Raw genomic sequence first — 17,160 nt, 5'->3', positions numbered from 1 at the left:
AAGGGGAAAGGGCTGGCCAACTGACTTATCGCTGGGGTTTGACTGTGCGTTCAAGTAGGAGACGCTGCGTTTCTGCTTATGCACAGGACACGCGCAGCTACCGATCCTACCACCTGCCTGTTGTGAATGTCAAGCGATTGAATCGCACCTCAGGTGTGCTCCATAGACCGTCTCCTGCACATCTTGCCAGCCCAATTCATGACTGACAAGTCGACATATATACATATATATACCCGGTCATGTCATTCCAAGGCGATTACATGGATTACTATGACAATCTAGACCCTTTGTCCAAGAACGGGGACGGAGGACGGGACGCGAGGGGAGTTGGAGCGGAGTCGGTATCGGGAACGGCGAAATGGAACCGAAGACGATGGAGCTGGAGAGATATCAGCTCGAATGGCCCAGATATAGATGAGGAGCGACTTACTACCGGAAGTTTCGGGAAAAGCACGAACACCAAAGCAGCAAAGTTGAGACCGAATAGGGTGTAATCGTATTTGGTATAATGTGTCGATATCAGGAATCTGGCAAGTCAGCTCAATACAAGTGTAGGTCGACTCACAATCCAATGGGCACACTGGTCAGGAACTTCTTGGCCGGAGTATATTGTGCACCTGAATCAATCTGCTCCCAAAGCGTCAAGTCGTCATAGGCTCCAGCGGAAGTCATGGTAGATTCGAAGGGGACACCAGTCGCATGGTGGAACATCAAGAAAGAGACCTGGGGAATGATACTCTGATCAGCTCCTGTGATGAGAAGGCCGCGGGAAGACTCACAGACATGTAGCCTAGGTTTACAATGGTCCAACTGACATCCTGGGTCATACTGGGTATAGCGTCAATCAACATTTTGGCGAGTAGGATGAGGAGAGGATGCATAACCCAGGAGCCTGCGCAATATCAGCGTTGCCTTGTCAAAGGAATTCAGAAGATCGCTCACCAGGAGCATTGACCCATTCCGCGTTCTCGTTATTGCCTACACCTAGCCTGTCGACCACGTTGTCTGGGTCATCGCCACCAACCTCGGTCACCGTGACCAGACTACTGCTTCTTGCTCTACCTTGTGGTTTACGGAAATTCGGACTGGAGCCGTTATTACCATTACTGGATGAAGTGTGCCCTCTCTGGACGTTGTTCGAAGAATGGGATCGGAACACGGTGGAACGTGAAGGTTTAAGGGGTGAGAGGGTGTCTAATTCGTTTAATGCGGCATCTTCGGGTATGGGTTGTGAGACTGATCTGGAACGAGAAGGGGATTGAGGCGGAGCTGTGAGAGTGACCGATGGAGGGGCCATTGCAGAGACTGATGGCGAGGGTTTTCGAGACGTTGAAGTTGTGGAATATGACGGAGACTGAATGGGCAAGCGTGTAAGATAAGAGTTAGAGTTGTGTTGATGCTTCATGAATAGTTGCGGTGGATGCGATGATGCGCAGCCAACAAGCTTACATGGCGCGACTCACCTTGAAACGTGGTATCACTCCGCCACCCTCATTCAGAAACCCCTCGTCCCACCTATTGTAATGTAATCAATGCCACATCATTATAAGTAACCACGTGCCCACCATGTTTGACGTTGAGGTGTAGAGACAAAAAGTTCGGATATTCATTCGCCATAAGATTATCTCGTTTGCGCGCATACCTGACAAGCTCAACGATATAGAGACACATTTCATCCTTTGACCGACCGCCTGCTCGCCTACCCACCTTTCCCTCATGTTAGGAATCTGCAAGTCATGTCGTGCGCTCGGTTTTGCCGGACGCAACATGTCGACTGCCGCAGGCACCCCTCGTTCGGGACGTGTCAATGTGCCCAATCGACGGGCGCCCTTGCCCAAGTTGGGTAGAAAAGCTCCCAACGGGGAGTCACTATCCCACCTCCTAAACAGACTCTCACAGCTGAGAGCGGATTCTCGACGCCCGCGACCCGAGGCTTATATCGCGATCCTGCAAGCAGCTGGAGACTTCTCGCTCAGCAGGACGGTCCAGGGTGACGAGTCGGACAATCTAGGATGGCATGTTGCTCAGGCTGCATGGGAAGACGCCAAAGCTGGACAAGTGGACCTGGGAGAAGAAGGAATGGAAGCGCTGCTCAGGGTAAGTTCCGTTTGGAGCTGCCCTTGGCTGACGAACAGTTCACCGTGATGTATCCCCATCTTCTCCAATCCTTCTTGCTATACACCGATTCCACTATACCAGGCAGCTATCATGCGCTGGCCCGTGCTGCGGCGTCCAGCGGGAACTTGGAGCACATAATCTACCTCATAAGCTCGATGTTCGCCAAGAATATACCGCCGCCATTATACATCGTCAAATCCGCTATACGTCTTGCTTGCGAATGGGGTTGTCCGCGCCTGGCGCTCGAGATCGCTGAGAAGGTCGAGAAGGAGTCCGCAACAGGTGTCAGGGTGGATCAAAGCGCCTGGACGGACATACTCATAGCTAGCGCGGATTCTCATTTCGTGAGTCGGAATCACAGCCGGACATAGCTGATAGCTAGCTCTCTGGGGTTGAAACCGCCTGGAACAGAGTCAAGAACAGCTACACTCCCGACGAGGGCTTGCTACTGTCCATGCTCAACGCTGCTGGCCGATGGGGAAGACCCGATTTCGCATCCACGATCCTCGAAGCTCTTCCTGTATCACCTCAAGAACAACACCTCGCACCTTTGTTGGAAGCCTTCTGCAACGCTGGAGAAGTCCCGAACGCGTTTCATGTTCTCGTCTCCATTCGAGAAGCAGGTATTACCCCGACAATGGCGTCTGTCCAACCGATTGTAGCAGTCCTTTCCAGTGTAGATCTGATCGACCAGGCTTTCTACGCACTAGAGGATATGCAAAATGAGGGTCAGCCGATCGACATCAGCGCACTCAACGCTCTCATCGATGCCTCATCAAGATTAGGCGACCTGCAACGAGCGCGAGCCACTCAGATGGCTGCGGCAGATCTCGGCTTGATCCCTAACATCGATACTTTCAACCTTGTTTTGGCTTGTTGCATATCTGCCAGGCATAGACCTCTTGGGGATACTATACTCAACGAAATCAACGGTCTCTCCTTGCCTCTCAACGCAACAACGTATCAGCATATGATAAGCTTGTGCCTCACTCAGTCCAAATACGAAGATGCGTTTTACTACCTCGAAAAAGCCAAATCGGATGGGTTCAAGCCATCTTATTCAACGTACGATGCGCTCGTCCGGAAATGCGTGACAGCCAAAGACTCCCGATGGCGGTTGGTTCTGGATGAGATGAAAATACTGGGTTATCGCCCTACCAATGAGCTCCACGAATTCATCAACAACGATGGCAGGTCCCAGCCCAGAGGTGGAAAGGCGCACAGTAGTCAGAAAGATGAGCCCAGGAGGGCAGCCAGAGTTACGCGCCCTGCGAGTCAAGTTTCATACGCCAGCAGGGATCGGTCAGGCAAGGCGACTACGCCGGGACCAGCGGCATAGAGGGAGGGAAGCCAAGGGAACCGAGGAGACAGGAGAGAGATAAGGGTCGGGAGCAGTTGAGGGGATGCGCGGAGTCAGCGGAGGAGTGCGGAAGGGGATTGGGCGGAAACGGGAGGCGAGATGAAGCGGAAAAGTGAGCAATATTGCAAGAGTGGGACATTTTGTAGGCATATATAAACTCATCGACACAATTAGTCCTTGTAAGCATGTACCTGCACGACAAGGCTAGCAATGCTACATTGATACAGTTGCATGGTACAATTACAACTTGATATTGCCTCTACTCCAGGTCAGCTACAGCAGCATCGACTTCATCTTCTTGCTTCATGGCAGATACATCTTTGTTTGAGGATCGAGTGTAACCTTCTGAATCATCGAGAACTTCACCGCCACCAATAGTGTCTTTCAAGCCTTCAACTTCCTCTGTCAACGAAACAATGATTAGCACAAGGTGGCTGACTGACTCCACCTCCTTACTCACCCTTGGAGACAGTTCCGGTGGCCTCAGATTCCTCTTGTCGTCGGTCCTCGAGCTCAACGTTTTGAGCGGTCTCAGGGATGTTGGTTTGGGAGGTTTCAAAGTCAGACATGTTGCTTAGTTGGTTGGTTTGGGATTGATTGTTCGTTGGTTTCGAAAATAAACGGGACTGGCAGTATTTGCAGATATAGAGAAATATGTTTGTTGTAAGGGGGAAAAGCAATCTTCACCATGCGATACCCATCTTATATAGCTTACAACCAGGAAACAATCAACAGCTATGACGCAAGTCTCTATTGATCTGGAAATGACGCAAGAAGATACGATCTTGGACTGAATCACATCCGTATCGAGCCTTTTCTGAAGCTGGATCCAGTCACAAACATGTTGAATGCATTCTTCATGTACCCGATCGATCAACGAAAACATGATCGAATCGACGCGACGAAATACCTGTTTTCAATCGAAATCATCGTATAAAGGGTTTTATCGCTTATCGTGCCTAGAGCCAACATTACTTTTTACGAGATCTCATCGGGATTTTGTCATGATCACCTCCCGATCGGCAAAAGTCATAATGGCGCAATGATGATGCACAAGCCTATCTACTATCTCAATCAGATTTTGAATCCCATCACTTCTGCGACTTCTTTATCAGTCGCTGCTTTTCCGCTTTAGGCATCTTATTTTTCCGTTTCTCCCGGTTTTCTTCCTTCAATGCTTTCTTGCGTTCCTACGGGAGTTAGGTCAATGGAAAACCCGTCTGCAGTGACCAGGTGACCAGATGGCACACTGCTTACCTTTTTAGCGTCCTTGTCCTCGTGTCTGAAGCCTCGCGGTTTATGCGATTCTTCTTCCGATTCTTCGCCCTCAGAAGCGGGGCCTGCCTCCGAATGGATCTCATCCTCAAACCTCACCTCCTTGACATCTTTCGAGTCGGTCTTGTCCGCCAGCTTGAGGCCAGTGATTCCAGCATAAATGAGATCATCCCCTCCGCCGCGTTTCAAGAGATCTACGTCTCTTTCGGGATCATAGACTTCCGCTAGAGTCCTGGGAATATACGATGACAAAAACACCGCATCATCTGTCTTGCTGGAAGGTTGGCAAAGCCACTCGGACACTATTGCTGCTAGTTTCTCATCGCCTTCCGCACTCATTTCGTCTTCGTGGCTGAGGCCGATGTTTTCGGTGACGACGAACTCCCACGCCTTCCTCAATCCCAGACATTTGACTCCGAGACGCCCGAAGAAGTCTTCCACGTTTTGCAAATCCGCCCGCAGAAAGTCAAAGGCTTTGGGGTGATCGTGTTCTACCGATTGAGACACGTCTATGATCCACAGGTGGTTCTCGTGCAGCCTGACCATTGAAATCAGTCCCTGTGCCACCGATGCGGAAGACCACTGACAAAATATTGTATTCACTCAAGTCCGCATGCACGAGATGGCAATGCTGGTACATCCGCCTCACAGCGATAACAAGTTCCGCATACAGCGAGTCGGAGCGATCTGCCTCGATTTGTACGTCCTTCAACCGAGGAGAAGCACTGATTATCAGCAAGATTATTCTAAGCATGAACAACTCACTCGTCGCCTTGCCCCAGAAACTCCATCACCAGTACATTCTCTTTGCAGTCGTGGACCTTTGGTGCTCGAATCCCGCCCTGGACTAGACGCCGGAGATTCCTTAACTCCTTCTCTGCCCATACTCTGATCATCTTCCGCGGATTCTTCGACGATGTATACTCTCCTCTAAACCGTTGTTCGCCCACGATGTAGTTTGACCTCGACCGGAAATTCAGTATCGACGTTCGGTATATCTTCACCGCAACCCCTGGTTGGGCAAAGTAGACGTTCGCCTGGACACAGGTAAGTGAGCATGCTCCGGGCAGTAGACGTTGAACTTACCTCTTTGCCCGTGCTGACACATCGCTCAATCTTCCCGATTATATTCCTGTTGACCAATCCGGCCAACACCAGACGGGTCCTGGAGTCCAGAACTTGATCTTGCGTAGCTCGATCGCTTTTGTCCTTGTCCTGTTTCTCGTGTGCGACTTTAGGATTCATTGCAACGCCAACATGCGCGAGAGGATTGGGCTTGGCAGAAGCAGCCCTTGACGAGGAAGGCTGCGCAGGAGCATTACGTGCGGGCAAAGGTACACTGCCACTCGTGGCTGCATGCTGTTGCCGTACTCGGTTATACTGCTTCGTGAAATCTGCCCAGTCAGTTAAGCCGTCAACAAAGCTTACTCACCTCCATTGGCTAATTCCCAATCCTCATCGTCTACGTCCCATTCTCCCTCCTCTTCCGCCTCCTCATCTTCATAACTTGACCCATGTGAGAGAGGCCCGTTGACAAGCTGCTCTTCCGGTATTTCGACTCCGTCCTCAAAAGCTAAACCTTCAGATTCCTCTGAAATGCTTGACCCGCTCGATTCGGCGTCGTCAAATTGGTGCGCATCGCCATTTCCTTCAGCCTCAGCCGGACCACTCGTGGCCTGGTCGATGTACCCTTCGCTCGTCCGCCTTGACATATTTTCGGGTGAAGGAATTTGTTGGTTCAATTAACCCCATACATGAAACCTGGTCGGTCTATGAAAGGGCTTTGAAATTCTTGGATTGAGTGGCAAAACACCCATGCGAGGACCTCGTGCACGACTAGCAAATTACGTAATCAAGCGCTACACCGTTTGGGTCTTACATACGTCATACCTTGTTTGGTAGTCACATGAATGCGCTGCGTCGAATGTCATGTCTCCTCTCTTTGGCAGCTGCTACTCTACTGTATGGTGACTTTCCCCCAAGTTCACTTCCAATTTCTTCTTCTTTAGATTTCTTCTCGCCATCCAGACATCTCAATACTGCCGTTCGCATCAAGTCAACCAGTCCACATAGCCAACAACATGTCGCCTTTGCCAGAAGTTCTCTTCGATGTTGCGCGAAACCCATATCTCGCCGGTAAGCTGCGGAATTCACACGCAGGTGTGCTCCCGCTGCGTCCGCTGACATCGCTGTGGCTCCGCAGTGGGACTGCCCATCGGCCTTGGAGTGGCTAGCGGCTTCGTTACAGGTCAAGCGTCGCGAAGCAATTGGTTCAAGACAATGACGCCTCCCCCCGGAAACCCCCCTAAAGAGGTTTTCGGTCCTGTATGTGCACATATGTTCGCCCTTTTTCACAGACTTAGCTGATTCCTCATAGGTGTGGACTGTACTCTACGGATTGATGGGATACGCGTCTCATCTGACTGTTCGCGCTTTTGACAGCGCTGTGACCCCAGCCGGAACGTATGTACCACCATTCCTCGCCCTTACACCTGCGGGATTCTGACCTACTTCAACATTCAGCGCCGACGCAGACCAAGCCTTGCAGCTGTACTACGGTCAGCTGGCTCTCAACCTGTTGTGGAGCCCATTCTTCTTTGGAGCACAGCAGAAAGAGCTCGCGCTCGGAAACATCCTGGCGCTCTTCGGAACTGTCTCCGCCATGACAATTAAGATGCACAATCTCTACACGCCCTTCAGCACGACTTGGTTCCTTGCTCCTTACTGCGCTTGGTTGGGTTACGGTCAGTCCCTATATTCTTCCCACGCTGTTCATGGTGCGAGCTCAATTTGGCGTCGTGATCGCAGCTACCTACCTCAATGCCGGTTACGTTTTCCTCAACAGGGACAGAAAGTAAGAATTTTGCCAATCTTTGCCCGTGAAACCTACCATGTATCGATTTAAGCGCTTGATGTTTGTGGAATGCATGTCAATATCGATTCGCTTGATGGAATTCGATTGCTTGCATACTATTGCTGTTTTTGCAGTCTGAAGAGCTTCTTGGGACATCGGGATGTTAACCGGATATTAACATATTAAGGGTGGTTGCTCGGTTCAAAATCTTACACACGCGTTGAGTGATCCAGTCAATTGACACTACTTGCTTTGTTTGGTACGATCAACGACCAATTCTCCATTCTTAGTGCTCATCAATCTGTCTCATGAAGGCTTGTGGACTGCCGCAGCCATCCTCGCATTCATGTCCCGCTCGACGTACAACAGCCGCTCCGATTATCCACCTTCGCCGCCTCCCTCTAGGTCAAAACGACAGCCGCCGTTACGCGTCAACACCCATAACACTGCACCTTCAAGCTCTTCCATAAGATCAGCCGGCCACTCGCCCGTAAAGGCAGGCTTGTCCTACAACCTTCCGGCCGGAATAGATTCGCCTAGTCTTGTCTCCACTCGTGCCCGCCCAGGTGGTTTAGCGGCGCTGAGTGGAGAAGTACCAAACAGGGTCAGGTCTCCACCAATAACCCCTGGCTCGAGATCCCAATCGAGAACAGGTCATTGGTCGCGTCGCGGATCAAATGAGTCGACAATAGCCCCTGCTGTCGTCCGTCAGGGCTCCGATCAAGGCGGAGCTGCTCGACCTCGCAAAGACAGTGGGACCAGAAGTCCTCCGTTGCCCAGTGTGTATTCCGGAAGAGAGGGGATCAGTCAACACAGAGTTGAAGGCGTCAGAAGTCCCAATCCAGCTGTAAGTGCATACCTCGTGAGTATTGCTAACAATGAGACAGGATCTCCAACTATTCGCGCACCACTGTCGGTTATTTTACTTTTCCCCTACACCGCCAGAGGATTCTGCTTCATACATTTCGTCAACGCTCGCCTCTCTGCCCCCTTCTCATCGAGCAGCATTCACGCGACTCCAATCCTCTTTGCGGTCACTAGCTCATCTTCATCATCTACGTTTACGTATCTCATCGTTTCACGCGCTTATCTCAAGCACGGTCGCCTCGGCATCGCTGACCCCGCTGGCACGACAAGACCTCGTCGGTCCTCGAGCCAAAAGTGAAAGGAGCGAGAGAGCTCAGAAATTCATAGCGACTTGGTGTACAAGCAAGACCGGAGGCGTTGAGCCCTTTTTCAGAGGTCTATGGGGTGCATTGCGCGCTCAAAGTCGAGGCGACAGTACCCGAGGTGGAGCAGGTCCGAGTAGGGTGGTTTGGGAAATCGATGATGCGGTATTTTTGGAATCAGGGTGAGTTTCTTCAAGTCATGAACATCGCTGATCATGAAGCGGCACGGAATTCATGCACGAAGCTGTCTCATTCCTTAAAGGTGTTCTTGGCTTCGACGATCAAGCCCTCACTTCTCCTCCAAAGCTTCGTCGAATACGTACGCTCCCAAGATCGTATTCTGAAGTGCGTTCCCGACCACCGGCTCGCCCATCACCGCAGAAAACGCCGATCGACTACGACTGTCAGGAAGAATTGGCAACGTCACCTCCTAACGCATCGCGCAAATCAGATTCGCGGTCTCGGGCTATATCTGACCCATTCACCGATATCCGTCCAAACAAGCGTGGTCCCGCCCCACCCCCTCCTCCGTCCCGTCGACAACTTTCGACCATCCCTAATCCTTTGCAACGAGGCGCATCAGACGAAGTCTCACGCTCCAGTAATCCTGATTCTCCCCTTCTGCCACAGCACAATGACGATGGTCCCTCCTCGACAGCGCCTCACAGCCGTCCACCCATGCCCCCGCTTATCTCAGAGGATCGCGTGCATCTTCTGGGCCGACGCACTCTGAGTGAGTCTAGTGAATATGGATCCGGCCATATGGCCACCACTTCCACCTATCCCGAACCCGTCGTTGAAGATGACGAAGAGGAACCCACGGAAGATGATATAGCTGCCGAGGAAGCGGATCTCAATCGACCACGGTTCAGACTTTGGGTCTTCCCATCTCATCTGTCTGATCAGGAAGCAGAACACATGATGAGTCTATTCCCTCGCTTCATCAGCTCTAAAGGAGATGCCAGTTTCCCATTCGTGAGGCCCGGGCGAGGCGTAAAATCGATGGAAGAAGCAAGGTGGGATGTCATCGTTGTCGCTACCGCCGAAGATCTGGAGCCAACAATTATACGCGTACCCAACGTGGAGGTTGAGGACGAAGAGGGCGTGCTTCGATGCGGAACAGGGCGGATGTGGGTCGGAACGGAAGGTAGACGAGCAGGCTGGCAAGGAAGTGGATGGTTCCGGTTCAAAAGATGGTGGAGAAGGTTATTTGGTGTGGCCTAATATATCAACAACAATGCATGGACTATTGACTATGTACGCGCTCTTTTGACATCATCTTGCTCATCCAGTTCTGATTTCCTCTTCTCCCCTGTAGCACTCTCTTTTGCTGTATTGAGTTTCTCCTCCCTCTGTTTGTTCTTGGCTGCGACCAAGGCTCGGAAATCTTCCTGCCCCTGTGTTGTCGCACCGGGTTCAGCTTTACTCGTTGCCGCTGCGACAGCTGTGGGCCGAGGTTTGGCTATAACTTTTGCTTTGCGAGCCGCTCGAGGTGCGAACGATGTAGTGGTGATGGTCTCCGTCGATGCCTTCGTGATCGGCGGGGCACGATTTCTTCGATCTGTAAAATGTATCTCATTGCCTTGGAAAACAAATGGCTCTGAACCTAACAGTAGTTTTCCAACATCCTGAGAGGGCAAGACCAGTCAGTGAAATTAGTCGCACTCGATCGGCATACATCCTGCACTTACTTGGGCCGACTCCAATTCAGCAACGGCTTCGTTGACTTTCGTGAACAATTCTAATCTTCGAACGCCAACGACCTTTTCAAGAGCTTGTTGAAGGAGACCTTCCTGAGTGTTCTCAGGGAGGTTGGTCAACGTCACCAACCTGTCCCTTCGTTCAACTAATTGGTCGGGTTTGCTGAATATTAGCGCTAGCCCGACACTCCATCACTCACCGGTCTTTAGCCTTCTTATTAGCAAAATTGGGATCGCTGATTTGGACTTTCAACTTCTTTTTCAAGAAAGGGGTGCCATCTAACTGCAAGCATGCCCTTGCCTCGGCCTGAATAGGTCAGTAAATGCCTTGCTACGAGCTCCGACTCACCTCCGAAGCCATGTCTACAAACGCGAAGCCCTTGCATATCCTCTTCAACGGATCCCAACCCAACTTCACGTTTCGGATAGTGCCACGCTGCGTACAAATGGTGAGCATTGATTAACAGACCCCACTGTCTGGCGACTTACGCCCTGCAGTAAACTCCTAACGTCTACTTCCGTGGTCTTGCTGTCCAGGCCCCCAACGAACAACGTTGAATTGCTTGCGTCGCTGCGCTGCGTCTTAGCTGAAGGATCGGAAATCAGAACGCTCATGCCGAATCCGTCGTTGCCAGTCTTGTATCCATGCAAGATCAGAGCTTCTTGTGCTGCTGACTGCATGATAAGGTCAGCGAAGCGCATCAATCATCGCCCTAACATGTGTGGCGTACCGGTGACTCCATAGTAATGTAACAAAATCGTCTGTTACTAGCGTATTTACGACTTGGCCAACGCGTTTGCAAGATTCGCCCATACTGAATACAATCAGCGCTGACGGATGACGATCGAGACTCACTTGGCTGAAGAGCTGTCTGAGAGTCGCGTCATCGATCTCCTGGGAAAAGTTGGTGACAAAAAGAGTCGATCGCCACAACATGGAGATTGAGGCTTCGTGGCCATCTACCTTGCGCCTGTCCTTCTGCAGAGCGGACGGTACAGCTTCCACGCTTGAGAATTCTACCAACGCAGCATCCAGCAAGTCGTTATGGCCATCAGAAATGATCGTTGTTTCTCGTATAGGACCACACTATCGAAAATGACTAAACATGTGAAGCCTCATCGAAGCAATTCTGAACACTTACATCCGTGAACAGAGATTCGATTCTCTCTCGCGAAATGCCATTCGGCAAGCCACTAACGAGAATAGTGGTATGTTCTCGATCTCTGACCAAACCAAGAAGACAAGACTGTTTAACGGAGAACTGTTGACAGCGCAGGAAAATCGGCGAATAGACTGACCGTTTATACGCAGGCTCCTGATCTCCCGATGCGGTCGGACCTTCTGCAACGACTTCATTGCGCGCATCATTCGCGGCTGTCTGGAGCGTATCGTCAAGGTGAGTATCTGAGACAGCGGTCGCCGGCTCTTTTTGCTGCTGCTGAGTATGAATCGCCGCTTTCTCTCGTCGTTTGATGACTTTCTCCATCTGTCTGTCAATTCGCTTTTGCGCGTCCAACAAGGAATCCAATTTTCCATGCACACATTCGAATCGAAGCAGGGCTTCGTGAACGGCTTCCGGCCAGTCGAGGTCAGATCGTTCGAGAGCTTTATGGAAAACATCCCGGGCCCGTTCAATTTCACCGTGACGACTGCACCATTCATCAACAAATGACCCTCGCGCTAAAACAGCTGGATTGGCTTTACCTGAGAGTATCCGCATGAAGAAGTACCATTTGATATGCCGATGAGCGAGCTTTGTTGGGCTTGTCGACCACAAGTAACGCTTGTTCAAGATAAGCGGGAGCACGAGTCTCAGCCTTTTTAGCGAGTCAGCAGCGAGACAACCCACACAGAAGCTGAGCGCTCACCCATGACAGCAGGAACTTCTCCAGCCTGAGGCCGGAATCCCCACTCTTGTCGACTGTGCGTCGTCAGCAATGTTGGACACGCATGCAACGTACCTGTTGCAACCTGATCCAGACCTCTGAGAACGGTCGCCATGACAGGGGCTGAAGACGCTAGGCAAGTCAGCAGGAGCACATGACTGCCAAACCCACCTTCCACATTTTCTGAGGGTATCAACCGGTTCTCCATCGCTGCTCTCCCGCAGAAGACGGTTACCAAATCGGTCACGCGGTTCCCCGGCATGTCCAGCATGCCGAGAGCCAATGATCTCTCGTAAGCAGCAGACGTAGCTTCTAAGGAGGAACCATTTCTTTCCTGTCATGTCAGCTTGAGCTCGGCCTTATATCGACTCACTTCATTCAGCAGGTAATCAACCCAGACATCCCCATTTTGAGGGCACGCTCGAACCGCCCGAGACCACACTTGACCGGCGGCTTCTGGTGGAAGCGTTTCAACCTGTATGTCAGCCGTTGTCGTCAACCTGTAAACTCACAGCCCAGGATCCATATTTTCTCCAAGTCACCGATTCCGCATCCTTGTACGCTCGTACTGCCTCGCCATTCAGTTCCATCTGTTGCCTCATAATTTCACGCTCAACATGGGTCTCTTCCTTCTTTTGCTTGCTTTGCTCTTGCAGTTGACGGTCTAATAACCTCACCGAATTTTCTGATTCATCTAGAGTTGCCGACAGAATTGCAACCGCCTTTGCATAACTGCAGACCGCTCTCTCGTATACACTCTGAGTCGATCGCTGGTCCAGGTGCGGTCCTTGCCCGCTAGACTTTGTTCTAGCCCTCGGATCAGATTCCCAGTGGGCATACTCAAGTAAAATTTGTACTCGAGCATTCGGATCGGCAGTGTACCTCTGGGTATTTGTCGGCTTTGTGCAGAATATCACAACGTCGTATACTCACAAGCTGTTCCTCAAAGTCATTCCGTGTCCTGCCATACCGCTTCTCCGAGAGCTGATCTTTGGCTATCTTACTAGCTTCCGTGGCTTCTATCATCCTGACCTCGTATTCCTCGGGGCAGTGTTGCGAGCAGAAGGAGGAATATGCACTCGAAGTCTGGTCTAGACCTAAATCCGGTCAGCTGAATAAGCAAACTGATGGACTCACTTGTGTGTGGTGTTCTCATCCGATCAATGTATATCGCGTGTAGGACATCCAGAGACTCGCCTCTGCAATTGTATTAGTCCAGATCGAGCTGGAACCCTTGAACAAGAGGTCAACCAAAACAACTCACTTGTTCGAAGCGCGTCCCAACAGTCCCAACTCCCAGCCTAGCCATGTTTGCCAAAGCTGATCACTCTCATTCAGGACATGAGAGCCGCGCTGATACACCGATTTCACCATGTTCCTAGTGTTGTCCTCGGTAAGGAAATCAATTACATCGCCATCTGCATATGCATCGCTTCCCTGCGATCCGGGACGATCGGAACGGAAGCAAGCAAGGATGAAATTGATATGTCGGTCGAGGATAGAAATGGCTATCCCACGTTAGAGTCGGCCTAACACTAATCCAAACTCACAAAGATAATCCTGCTCCGCTTGATCGAACTTTTCCAGCACTTCGACGAATGCGTCCAAGGTGAACGGGCGCGCGTATGACGCAAGTTTGAGATCAAAGTAAGAGAGCCAGGTGTCTACCTCATCAGCGTAAACACGTATGTAATCTACTCACTTTCATCGAGCATGACCAAATACGAGAGTCTGCTGTATCCGTTTAACACCTCCTCCGTCATGCCAAGGCGAATCATCAAGGAGATTTGTCGACGAATTAGTGGTACATGATGTGGCTTGACCTCCTGGGCCGCCAATACCTCATTCAGTTCCGCCAACAGGACCTCGGACGATGCTTCGAGTTCCGCCATTGCGTTAGGATAGGAGTTATGGGCTGATGATCCGGGAAGATTGAGATCTGCGAGTATATCATTGAATGTAGTCAATGCAAGCGAGCGAAGTAAGGGAGAATCCGACTTGCATCACGTGACCCGCTCTCGCGCTATGCATCCTGATTGCAACTCATTCTGTCTGTTCGACGTTGTGTCATCCCCAACGTCACACACCCTGATCACTTGCATACTTATTGGCAACGAGCGCTCCATTGCATCCGCCAGCTTTTTCCAACGCAAGTCTCTCGAGGGCATTCGCCTACAATCAAGTCGAACCAACTTGGCGACCGCGTCCAGTTCTTGTCAGCAATTCCACGTATAACCTGATTGTTGAAAAATTTCCCGAAACCAGATCTTATCCGCTTCGACTGCGCCAGACAATAGTGCCTCAAGAGTAGCGAGCCCACTGATGACGTTCCCAATTTTATCAACCACAGCTCGTAGAGTATCTCCGTCAGTAAAGGACAGCAACGCGTCGGACAGGCTCTGTGTGCGAGCTACAAAATCAGGACATGCCGTGCTATCCTGGAACATGCGTCCAGAATCAGTCTCATTGGGCGTTTATGGACGTTTTTTGCGTCCGGACCCGATAAGCCCACCCGGTTCGTCGACAGACGTGGTATTGTAGTGCATCCGCCGACAAGGGCGAAACTCAGGAGACGCCTGTCTCCTAGCCTTGAGAGACAGTCGGTCTTCTCTTCTCCTACAGCTTGATGCACAACGAACGTCGTAGTACATTCACCCTTAAAAGTCCTCCTCGACACAATTCAGCTTCAAACCCTACAAAATAGCCCTGACGGACAAAATCTGCGCAATGAATGCCCTTGGACCACAAGCTTTGTGTGAAAACACCGAGTTCGATGATTCGATTAGGACTCCCACAATTCCAAAGCAAGAGGCAATCTCCTGCAAAGCGCGGTCGATCCATTGGGTACGCAACCACTTTCGCGCCGGCAACGCTAGTCATGTAAAGCTTAGTGGGCAGGACGTCAGTGAACTGACGAAGCCTACTCCCTTGTGCGGGAATTGTTGACCCTTCTCAGGATCCTGTCACGGAGCGGATTGGCAGAGGGTTGTGACTACCAGGCGATTTTTGCGTGGAAAGAGGTCCGTCAACAGGACAGAAACCGTACTTTGTCCTTAGCGACCATGTGAGAACATTAGCGGGTCACATGCACATACGGACTAGTAAATGGAGGCACCCACAAGCGCCTGACGAGGCGTCACAGTCGTCCTAGCGACAATCACTGAACAGAGACCCCACACTTCCGGTGCTGCTCAAGACCTGGGTCTGCCTCTTCCATGGCGCTCCCTGCCGTGCCATACCAGGAGCCTTCTGCTACATGAATTTCCAGATGTTTGCATATCTTCCTGTCACCGCACCACTCCCTGTCAACCAAATGAAGCGAGGCTACATTCATAGGTTGCTGCATCCTGCGATTACAGTTTGCAAGTTTCTCTCTTTGACTGTCGCCTATGATGACTCATGTTTGATCCAAATCATTCCACTTGAGCTTCATACCTAGGTCTCAGTTGTCTCACCTCCTCAAGCATTTCTCCTGAGCATACCAAGGATATTTGTTCTACAAAGCTCAACCTTGCCTGCACAATATCCCTCATTGCCTTGATCTTGTGAGTGTTCTCTTTTGCTGCATTCTGCACTGAATGTTAGAGCCAAGTCGGTGATTGCTCTCATGTATCTTAGGCAATGTTTAGTAGCTTTCCAGTGTCTTTTGTTTCATTTGCACACATCTTGAGAGGACACCAGTTGCATGAATCAAGTTTGGTCTGGTCAGTAGTTCCTCTGATTGACAGAATTATGCTTTTGCATTTTGAATAAAAGAGTAAAAGTACAGGTAAGATGTTGAAGTATAAGTCTAGTATTGACGTGGGAAACATCCTGGCCATGTGGCTAGCTAAGGCACGTGATTAACCGGTCAATAGAGCACCCTTGCTCTAATTTCTGGTTAACTCCAATCAAATCTCTAAGTCTTGATGTAGTGTCTGGAGAGACCAATTTGGTGAGCATATCCACCAAGTTTACAGCAGAAGGGATGTAAGTCAAGGAGATTGTGTTATCCAGTACCTTGCCTCTCATAAAGTAATGCTGTATGTCAATGTGTTTTGACTTACCATGATTAATAGACTTCTTTGTCCAACAAGATGGCACCACCATTGCCATTACAGATTGGCAGAGGATTGTCACCAAGGCCAAGTGAAAGATTAAGTCATAGCCATACTGCTTGTTTGTCAGCGTTTGCAGTTGCCATGTATCGCTTCTGTTGTTGATCAGGCAACTGTGGGTTGTCTCCTTGATTGCCAGGCTACTACACCACCATATACCCTAAAAATGTAGAAGGTTGTTGACCTTTTGTGTCGGAGTAGTTGATCTATTGCCACATTGATTTCTACCAAACTCCGCTTATTACCGAAACGCGTGTCTCGCACCTATTGTACAACCTAAATTCAATTAAGCTTGTATCTTCATTCCTCTTTCTTCTTTTATCTTGTTCTAGCATCGTGTATGCAGAACATAATTTGTCATTTTGGTGTCCAAGTCACTGATGTATCTTGGGCAATGTTTGGCCGCGTGCCAGCGCTTTCTAATGACATTGGACTAAGTCCAATCTGATGATTATTGAAGCATGAAAGATGACGGAACCAACAACTTGCGGACTTGGATGATGGTGTGCTTCTCGATGCTCTTGCTTGAGATATTCTGGAAACTAGCTGATAGAGAAGATTTGACTGGATGACAATCTAACATGACAAACCTGTCAAGTTGTGATTCGAGGTGATGTTCCCAAGATGAACAAAGCTTATGTTGAAGCTCAGGAGGTAATTGGCAGGACCGCAATTAGATTGTTTGAATCAAGCGTTGTGG

General features: G+C 50.3%; 9 protein-coding genes across 9 annotated transcripts; 4 read left to right on the top strand and 5 right to left on the bottom strand.

Moving 5' to 3' along the window:
* Positions 1-268: 268 nt before the first annotated feature.
* On the bottom strand, positions 269-1,297 carry I303_105430 (uncharacterized protein; the record flags this gene model as incomplete). Its single annotated transcript, XM_065969169.1, has 5 exons — positions 269-379; positions 431-527; positions 593-723; positions 780-892; positions 943-1,297. The coding sequence occupies 5 exons, from the start codon at positions 1,295-1,297 to the stop codon at positions 269-271; spliced, it is 807 nt and encodes a 268-aa protein (XP_065825241.1).
* A 470-nt stretch (positions 1,298-1,767) lies between these two features.
* Positions 1,768-3,457, top strand: I303_105429 (uncharacterized protein; the record flags this gene model as incomplete). The annotated part of the gene is made up of 2 exons (XM_065969168.1): positions 1,768-2,097; positions 2,501-3,457. The coding sequence occupies 2 exons, from the start codon at positions 1,768-1,770 to the stop codon at positions 3,455-3,457; spliced, it is 1,287 nt and encodes a 428-aa protein (XP_065825240.1).
* Positions 3,458-3,737: 280 nt separating this feature from the next.
* I303_105428 (uncharacterized protein) lies at positions 3,738-4,047 on the bottom strand (the record flags this gene model as incomplete). Its single annotated transcript, XM_018408425.1, has 2 exons — positions 3,738-3,880; positions 3,939-4,047. The coding sequence occupies 2 exons, from the start codon at positions 4,045-4,047 to the stop codon at positions 3,738-3,740; spliced, it is 252 nt and encodes an 83-aa protein (XP_018262116.1).
* A 522-nt stretch (positions 4,048-4,569) lies between these two features.
* I303_105427 (uncharacterized protein) lies at positions 4,570-5,393 on the bottom strand (the record flags this gene model as incomplete). Its single annotated transcript, XM_065969167.1, has 3 exons — positions 4,570-4,668; positions 4,736-5,291; positions 5,341-5,393. 3 exons carry the CDS (start codon positions 5,391-5,393, stop codon positions 4,570-4,572), a joined length of 708 nt encoding a protein of 235 aa, XP_065825239.1.
* Positions 5,394-5,514: 121 nt separating this feature from the next.
* On the bottom strand, positions 5,515-6,465 carry I303_105426 (uncharacterized protein; the record flags this gene model as incomplete). Its single annotated transcript, XM_065969166.1, has 3 exons — positions 5,515-5,790; positions 5,840-6,105; positions 6,186-6,465. The coding sequence occupies 3 exons, from the start codon at positions 6,463-6,465 to the stop codon at positions 5,515-5,517; spliced, it is 822 nt and encodes a 273-aa protein (XP_065825238.1).
* A 369-nt stretch (positions 6,466-6,834) lies between these two features.
* On the top strand, positions 6,835-7,611 carry I303_105425 (uncharacterized protein; the record flags this gene model as incomplete). The annotated part of the gene is made up of 5 exons (XM_018408427.1): positions 6,835-6,889; positions 6,957-7,078; positions 7,131-7,216; positions 7,277-7,497; positions 7,562-7,611. The coding sequence occupies 5 exons, from the start codon at positions 6,835-6,837 to the stop codon at positions 7,609-7,611; spliced, it is 534 nt and encodes a 177-aa protein (XP_018262118.1).
* A 342-nt stretch (positions 7,612-7,953) lies between these two features.
* Positions 7,954-8,801, top strand: I303_105424 (uncharacterized protein; the record flags this gene model as incomplete). The annotated part of the gene is made up of 2 exons (XM_065969165.1): positions 7,954-8,454; positions 8,745-8,801. The coding sequence occupies 2 exons, from the start codon at positions 7,954-7,956 to the stop codon at positions 8,799-8,801; spliced, it is 558 nt and encodes a 185-aa protein (XP_065825237.1).
* Positions 8,802-9,010: 209 nt separating this feature from the next.
* Positions 9,011-10,000, top strand: I303_105423 (uncharacterized protein; the record flags this gene model as incomplete). The annotated part of the gene is made up of 1 exon (XM_018408428.2): positions 9,011-10,000. One exon carries the CDS (start codon positions 9,011-9,013, stop codon positions 9,998-10,000), a length of 990 nt encoding a protein of 329 aa, XP_018262119.2.
* Positions 10,001-10,029: 29 nt separating this feature from the next.
* I303_105422 (uncharacterized protein) lies at positions 10,030-14,255 on the bottom strand (the record flags this gene model as incomplete). The annotated part of the gene is made up of 18 exons (XM_065969164.1): positions 10,030-10,404; positions 10,468-10,606; positions 10,677-10,783; positions 10,826-10,912; positions 10,966-11,151; positions 11,208-11,291; positions 11,441-11,563; positions 11,619-11,700; positions 11,776-12,126; positions 12,182-12,294; positions 12,346-12,398; positions 12,535-12,697; positions 12,876-13,247; positions 13,297-13,454; positions 13,501-13,562; positions 13,628-13,871; positions 13,914-13,952; positions 14,066-14,255. The coding sequence occupies 18 exons, from the start codon at positions 14,253-14,255 to the stop codon at positions 10,030-10,032; spliced, it is 2,928 nt and encodes a 975-aa protein (XP_065825236.1).
* Between the last annotated feature and the right edge of the window lie 2,905 nt (positions 14,256-17,160).

The sequence above is a fragment of the Kwoniella dejecticola genome, chromosome 6 (genome assembly GCF_000512565.2).
Source record: "Kwoniella dejecticola CBS 10117 chromosome 6, complete sequence".
NCBI lineage: Eukaryota > Fungi > Basidiomycota > Tremellomycetes > Tremellales > Cryptococcaceae > Kwoniella > Kwoniella dejecticola.
The sequence above is the reverse complement of the archived record's forward strand: the minus strand, read 5'-3'. Positions and strand labels throughout refer to the sequence as shown.